General features: G+C 33.8%; 1 protein-coding gene across 1 annotated transcript; it reads left to right on the top strand.

Annotated features, from left to right (window-relative positions):
* The first annotated feature begins 1,281 nt into the window (after positions 1 to 1,281).
* Positions 1,282 to 4,383, top strand: LOC128173237 (uncharacterized). Its single transcript, XM_052838957.1, has one exon. The coding sequence runs from the start codon at positions 1,461 to 1,463 to the stop codon at positions 4,218 to 4,220; it is 2,760 nt and encodes a 919-aa protein (XP_052694917.1). The 5' UTR covers positions 1,282 to 1,460; the 3' UTR covers positions 4,221 to 4,383.
* Positions 4,384 to 8,665: the final 4,282 nt, after the last annotated feature.

The following is an 8,665-nucleotide window of genomic DNA, read 5'->3' as shown; positions in this document are numbered from 1 at the left end:
TTAAGAAAGATTGTTTTTATTTGAATATAAATTATAAATGAAGATTTAATTACTTCAAAAACACGGGAAATTATATTAACTTAAATTTTATTACCGACTTGTCGGTAAAAGTTTTATGCTATATTATGACTGGCCAGAAACCGTGATTCGGTAATGCTTTTGCGTGATAAATCATACTTCTATTCAATCTGATTAAATATTGTTCCTGTTGCTACACGAGTATAGCGACACTAAAAGAAGAAAGGGGCGGATCGAGGATCCGATTTTAAACGTTAACAGATATGATTTGTTTTTGAGTTTTTTTATTAGCCAGGTTTCAACCCTTTTTGCGTCAGTTGTAGTTGTAGCTTCGTGTACTTTTTTCTTAGTTGCATCTGTAACAAACATGGCCATTATTTATGTTAAATATATACATGTAGATATTTATTTTCTTATACATTCTACGTGTATCTTTCGTATGTAATTGTTACCACGATTTCTTTTCCTGTTGAACAATTTCTCTGACTTCCAAATGTATCGCCGACCAGTGTGAACGGCAAAATTCATTCTTTTAAATCTTAAACGCTCTCAATCGTTCTCGTTCTTGTATTTTCGTTATAACTTCCTAGAATTTTACGAGGAAATATCGGCAGTCGTTTGATGCTTAGCACAGCCATTGACCGTTAAATAATTGCGAAGAGCATGTATCAAGTAATGGAGATAGCACATAACAAATACATACAAGTTATCGCGGAAAACCAGACTGGGGGCTGAAATAAAATCTGTTGAAAGCAGATAATTATTAGAAAAAACGACGTGGTAACAAAGAAACGCTAGGTGTTATTTGCATCCCTGCTGTGCTCTTCTTTTAACTGGTCTATTGTCCCAACCAGTTGGCAATTAAGCGCAGTTACTTACTACAAGAAAATTCTATATAATTATTAGTAATAAATTAGGAAACAATTGTTTGATCTAGCATCTCATTACATATAAAGTAATTAAATACCAACAAAGCAATGCATGTGTAAAATCGCATGGGGCAAGATACAGCCAAGAGATCATGGTTTATATAAAGGGGACCACCTGCCGTTGTTGACTGTTTTTTACCTATCGTTTTGTAAACAAAGTTACTTTATGATGAAATCTGCTACCACAACTGAAAGACATCAATTAAAATTTATGATACAAATATTGAGTGATTTAAAAAACTGTATATTTTATTCAATATCATTATAGATTTTTTTAGGGGGGGGGGGGGTAAATAAATAATGTGATGGATAAGTTTAAATTTCTGACGTCCGTATCTTTTCAAATATATTTTTATTTTGAAAACATTAAATTATTTTGAACTATTTTTTTACTAAAAATGAAATACTTAAAATCTATAATTTTTTTTCGACAGAAATTAAAAATGTAGAACATCTGATTCTTCACCTGCCAAACATTAAATTATCTTGAGAACAGATGGAAAACTAAGAAAGATGTCAGAGAAACCACCAAAAAAGAGGGTTAGAAAGTCTGGCCTTGTATATCGGACTTATTTAACCAACAGGGACTCTCTTGAAAATGCACCATCTTCTTTTAAAAAATCTGTTGATGCAACGAGTCAACCCGAAGATGTCAACATAACTGACAGCACATCCAAAGAAAATCCAACTGAAGCTGATAATGTATCTGAATGTGGTATAGAAGGTGATGGTTCTCAAGTTGATAGTTCTGATGACGAGACCGAGGATTATTTACATGATTTATCTTTACATACTTTCGATACGGGCAATAAGGCAACTGAAGATCGGAATGCGAATGATGATGTACATGGTGAAGTCACGGAAATAAAGGCATGTATGGAAGAATCGAGCCCAGGATCATCGGATGTTGAAAGTGAATTTTCATCCGAGGACTACCTATCAGACAAAACATATTCTTCAGTTTCCGAGGAAGAGCAAGATGAAACTCTCAACAATGAAGACAATTTCCCTAATATCCCTATATACGAAGGGGCTGATTTGACAACAGGAGCGAGCATGCTGTTGATAATGACATATGTTTTAGAACATAATCTAAGTGGTGATGGTTTTGCTGATCTGTTGGACCTGATATCAATACATTGTAAACAAAAAAACACAATTCCAACATCAGTCCATTTATTTAAACAATGGTTTCAAGATTTGAAGATAACACCCAAAAAACATTCATACTGCTCTTTTTGTCTTTTGGGTTTTGATGACATTACTTCTGACAAATGTCAAAATCCGAAGTGCGGGAAAACTTTCAATAAAAAAATGGATAAAGGCTTTTTTGTGGAAGTGCCTTTAGTACATCAAGTTCAAAAACTTATGTTTGACGAAAGCTTCAGGAAATCGTTGACATTCCGCTTCAATAGGAAGAAGAAAATAACAGACAACATTGAGGATATTTACGATGGGAAACATTACATGAAGTTTGATGACGTTCTATCAGATCCTCACAATATGTCGTTTTTATGGAACACAGATGGTGTACCATTGTTCAAAAGTTCAAAAACATCAATGTGGCCGCTTTATTTTGTCATTAATGAACTTCCATTTAAAATGAGACGGGAACCAGAGAATATGCTGTTAGCCGGGCTTTGGATTGGACCAAAAAAACCTGAAATGATGACTTTTCTCAAACCTTTTATTGAAGATTTAGAATTACTAGAAAACGGAGTGCTTGTTACGACAGATAGAAATGAAATCATAACAGTAAAAGGGTTACTACTAGCAGGGACAGCTGATCTTCCAGCTAAATGTGCCGTGTGTAACATGATGCAGTACAATGGAAAATACAGCTGCCCTTGCTGCATTCAGCCTGGACAATCTGCAGTTTCAGGTAAAGGTCGATGCCAAGTCTTTCCGTTTAAGTTTGAAGATCCGGTTGGTCCTGAAAGAACGCATGAGGATTCTTTGAACATGGCGAAACAAGCAGTGACATCTGGCAAAGCTGAATTTGGAATTAAAGGCCCTTGTTGGTTGACAAGTCTTAGGTCCTATGACTTTGTTATTGGAAACTGCATAGACTATATGCATTGTGTATTACTTGGCGTTACAAAATTATTAATCTCCCTTTGGTTTTTAAAATCCTCAAGTGGAAAAGAGTTCAATGTGTCGGAAATGTTGCCGGTTGTTGATGAAAGACTGGAAAATATAAAACCGCCATTAAACATTAAAAGAAAACCAAGGTCTCTCAATGATCTGAAGTACTGGAAAGCATCGGAGTTGCGGTCCTGGTTGCTTTTTTACGCTCCTGTAATACTTCTTGGGATTTTACCAAAGGAACATTATGAACACTTTTTATTGTTCAGTAATGCAATATTCCTGCTACTTAAAGACTCAATAAGTGACAGCGACATTACAAGAGCAGAAAACTTCCTGGAACACTTTGTTTCAAGATTCCCAGACCTCTATGAAGATCGCTGTATGACACTCAATTTACATTTATTGTTACATCTGCCTATTAATGTAAGAAACCTAGGCCCTTTATGGGCTTATTCATGTTTTCCTTTTGAAGATGCAAATGGTTATCTTCTTAAACTAGTGAAAGGAACACAGTCAGTCGAGTCTCAAATAATAGATTCTGTTTCCGTTACCCATGGTATGCCTTTTCTTCGGAAAAATTGCATCATTCAAGGTTCAAAAGAAGAGGAACTGTTGAAAAAAATTCTTAAAATTTCTGACAAAAATATTACATTAATACGAGAGAATATGTACATCATGGGAAAGACGACAGAAAAAAATCCACACGACTTATCACAGGACCTCTATGTTGCGTTGGCAAATTTTATGAATCTGCCACTAGATGGTCCTGTCAAAATATTTAAAAGATTCAAGAAAGGTAATAGAATTTTTCATTCCCTGGAGTACACACGAGTGCGGGTGAGAAACAGTTTTACAATTAGATATCAACTTGGGCATGGAATTGTTAAGTTTGGAATGGTCAGGTTGTATGTACTGTACCATTCTATGTCCAAACAACGGGATTATACGCTTGCAATCGTAAACCCACTGAATGTAAACAATGACGATGCATTTTGTTTTCCGCGGGACGATGTGACAGATCAGGAATTAATGGAACATGTATTTGTTTGCAATACCCCTGATTACAACACTCAGTCAGTAGCAATTCCTGTTGAGGACATTATTGATTTATGTGTCATGATACCACTGAATGGAAAACCAGTATGTTATGTTGCTATGATCCCAAATATGCTGGAAAAAGACTGAATATATAGCTTTGAATATAGATATATACTACACAATGAGTAAAATAAATTTCTGTTGGCTCCGTTACGTATATAGTTCAGAGATCATTTATTAAAAATCGAAACAAAGTTTGTTTGTTTGTTTGCTTTTAAATTGTATACCGAACGTGCTAGTAAAAATTGATTTTCCGCAGCTCCTAAAATGATGCAGAGACTTTCAAAATGGTCATCTATAATATGATTAAGTCGAATTTATCAATGAAATAACTAAGACCAAATTCCTCATGTGAGCAATTTAATTGCTCACGTGAGATAAAAGGACTTGTAATTCTTTTCGTTTTCATTTAACTTTGATACAGCATATACTGACTAAGTCCAATTTTCTAACCTCTTGCTCACGTGAGAAAGCTGAACTTAGAAAAAAAATCTACCGTCAATGTATCTGTATAGCCTGTTGCTTACGTGAGCAATTCGAATAGAATTTTGCTCATGAGCAATTAGGTGAGCAAATTTTTGCACATGTGCATTTTGGTTAGTATTTTCCTCCCTAACAGAGACTAACAATCTGCACATGAGCAAAATGAATTCCTACCTAATTTGCATACATTTCTTACTAGATTCTCATGTGCTTCTCATGAGCTGCTCATGAGCATTTGTTAGAATTTTCGGTACGGGAGCTCAAAGAAAAAAAAACAAGTGAAAGGTAAAACATTTGGGATTCAATTCTGTTAAAAGGATTTATATTGTCTGGACTAGAAAAATAACATACATCAGTGACAGTGTGCACTTACTTACATGTACATCTATAGACTAAATGTTAACCAGTTAACATGCTGACATTTTAACCACTATAGACAAGAAACTTTAAAAGAAATAAAAATCCTCACCTTCTTCAGTAACATCCACATAGATCACACACTTTAATGTCCATCTTTTCCCCTTTATTACTCGTAGCTTATCAACAGCTGATCAATGGAAACATAAACATCCGTCGACATGGTCGACAGAAGTGTGGCTGTCAGAATTTCCTCGTAAACGATTCACACGAGAATATATCCCTCCTTATTCAAATATGTAGTATTGTTCCCTGTGCATGTTCATATATTTCACAGTAACTTGAAAATGCATGTGTACAACGAAAGAATACACAACTTCTCTTCTGCATTACGGCTCTCTCATTTCTACAATGCCGTTCGTTACTGTTTACATTCGGCGCGTGCGCGCGGGTTACAAACAGGGGCGCCCCGACAAATAGTTGCACATAGAACGTTTAAATAATGTGTGTTCATTGAATTCATAAATGATATAGATGAAAAAAATGAAACTGAATCACAACAATTTATCTAAGACGCAACACAACGTAATGCAGTAAATGCCTGGGCCTTAAAGTGGCATTTGTTCGCTTGTGTGTCTATGTAGACATATTAACTCGTTCATGTACGATTCTCACATATTTGTTTTATGAAATTTGACAAAAATAGGGCACAGAACTTTTAAAATTTGATACCAAATGACATTATTTAATATATTAACAATAACTGAATTCATTTTTTTTTCATAAAATGATAACGATTTTTGCTATCAGAAAAATACATGTATGAGCTGCTGACCCCTAATTATAGGGGCCAGCCCTTTTTTCTTAATTTTAAATGAAAGCTCTCGTTATTCTAAACAACTTTTGTTCTATATGTATTAACAAAATATTTTTAGTTTAAAGGTTATTATACAAAAAGCAACAAAATTTCAGACCCCCCAAAACCTTAAACTTTACCGGCAAATAGCTTAAAAACTAAAAAACATTTTGCCAAAATTTTCATGCCAGCAAAACTAAAATGTTACCAACAATTCTGCTAAATTTCATGCAACTATCTTTTGTAGTTCCTGAGATCAACTCTGGACAAAAGACCCCCCAATTTTCAATTAAAGGGCAATAACTCGTAACCAGAAGTGAATTTTAAAAATATGAAAAAAACGTCCCTAGACCTAAACATTGTCTACATACCCTGAAAGTTTCATAACAATCAGACAACAAATGTACGAGAAATGGCCTGCACAAAATCTGCGGGAAAAAAAAAAAAAAATAAGAAACAGTAGAATAACAGAAGGGTTTTCCGTTGAAAACGGAAAACCCTAATAAGAAGAATAAGAATAAGAAAGTCGACAAAAACAATATGTCTCCCCTTTGAAAGGGGAGACATAATTAAACTATGGCGCCTAGTCTGAATAAGATAAATTTCTGAGAGAAAAGAATTAGTTTTATTTAACAGTGCCTTATCAAAATTTATACCGAAGTCTGTATAAAGTGCTTCGAACGGGAAGATGAGCTTACCCGAGAAGTAGGCTGCTATAAGCAGTGGACGCAAGGCGAGCAGTCCGCCGAACTACTCGAAACACGCCTTTATATAGTGTGAGTACACAAAAGAAACGATCAGCCAACCATGAAATGTAACCATACACCTTATTGGATAAAATTACAGGTGATAAACCTATCAGGTAAACCCTAGTGAAATATGTTTTGAAATAAAGACCAACATGGCTGACCTGTATAAACAAAATAGCACTTGAACCGTAATGTAAGTGTAAAATAGCTTATCACAAGAATTGAAGTTACTATTTAAGTATCTTATATTGAATTATCCCTAGCTTAGTTAATTGTTTATGCAATTTATGATTTTTAATAAAATAAACATATGGTATAGGATGAGTTTTATCACAACATTATTCCATAAAGTGTTTTCTATTATGCATGAATTCTGTGTCGACATTGTATCATGCCTAATGTCTATAAATATCTTTTTACCTAATATGTAATATGTTGCATGTTCATAATGCCACAAGATGATATATATTGAGCAAATAAAGAATGACTCTTGTATATATAGTCATTGAATTTGAACCTGATACTGAACATGAACCTGTAGATATATGTTAAAGAGTGTTTTATATTTGAAACATTTGCAAAAACTCTTTATTAGCTTTACTTTTTTAAAACAAAGTAATGGTAATGGTTATGCATACCGTATTTTTCGGGGCATATGTCGATGTGGGGCATAGGCCAAATTGCTAATTTTTAGACAAAATTCAAGAAAAATCCTTAGACTAGCCTAATTGGGGGATAAGCCGATTTTCAATCAATGATTACTATAGTGAAAGTATGACCGATGATTAAGAAAGTCACCGTATTAAGTATATACTTTCAGAATATCGATGTAGAAAGTCAAAAGAGTAATCAAAGTTATTAAACTAGTGGGTATTGTTTTTTTATACAAAAAAACACATGTCTCCCCTTCTCCCCAAGGATTGTAATATGGGACAAATTTAATAAGTGAAAAAGAATGAAGTCAGCTATTTGTTAGATATCATCCATATATGATACAGTTTAGAAAATGAATTAACTTGAGACACAAGATTGGTCAAGGTCAAAAATTATGGAGGCGTGCACTCCTTCTCAATACCATCTACCTATGTTCCAAGTTTGAAGCCTTAATGTCAAAAGCTATCCAAGTTACCACCCAGACAAAATTTAATTATTTTTTCTTAATTTGACCTTGAGTAAAACAAGGTCAAGGTCAAATATTAATCAATAGTACACCTCAGTGTATTATAATTAATCTTTGTGTAAAGTTTGAAGTCCTTCTGTCAAAGAATATTTAGGAGGTGAACAATGAAGTTTTTTCTAATTTGACCTTGAAATATAATTTTTAGGTCAAGGTCAAACATTTTGGTAAGGTTGTACTGGACTATATACCATCTATGTATGATACAAGTTAAAAGATTGTATGATTAAGGAGTCTTGTGTTATGGTCCGGACTATATTTTTTATAAAACGCTTTACCTTGAAGAAGATAATAAATCAAGGTCAAAAATTTTGATGGCGTGCATTTCTTCTCAATACCATCTACCTACGTTCCAAGTTTGAAGTCTTAATGTCAAAAGGTATCTAAATTATCACCCAGACAAAATTTAATTATTTTTTCTCAAGTTGACCTTGAGTAAAACAAGGTCAAGGTCAAATATTTATCAATTGTACACCCCAGTGTATTCTAATTGTTCTTTGTGTAAAGTTTGAAGTCCTTCTGTCAAAGAATATTTAGGAGGTGAACAATGAAGTTTTTTTCTAATTTGACCTTGAAATATAATTTTTAGGTCAAGGTCAAACATTTTGGTAAGGTTGAACTGGACTATATACCATCTATGTATGATACAAGTTAAAAGATTGTATGATTAAGGAGTCTTGTGTTATGGTCCGGACTATATTTTTTATAAAACGCTTGACCTTGAAGAAGATAATAGGTCAAGGTCAAAAATTTTGATAGCCTGCACTTTTTCTTAATACCATCTACCTTCGTTCCAAGTTTGAAGTCTTAATGTCAAAAGGTATCTAAGGTACCACCCAGACAAAATTGAATTATTTTTTCTCAAATTGACCTTGAGTAAAACAAGGTCAAGGTCAAATATTTATCAATA

This window comes from Crassostrea angulata, chromosome 2 (genome assembly GCF_025612915.1).
Source record: "Crassostrea angulata isolate pt1a10 chromosome 2, ASM2561291v2, whole genome shotgun sequence".
Taxonomy (NCBI): domain Eukaryota; kingdom Metazoa; phylum Mollusca; class Bivalvia; order Ostreida; family Ostreidae; genus Magallana; species Magallana angulata.
Note: the sequence above shows the minus strand (reverse complement) of the source record. Positions and strands in the feature narration are given on the sequence as shown.

Coding starts and splice junctions, on each gene's coding strand:
- LOC128173237 (XM_052838957.1), top strand. CDS start 1,461: ATGTCAGAGAAACCACCAAAAAAGAGGGTTAGAAAGTCTGGCCTTGTA.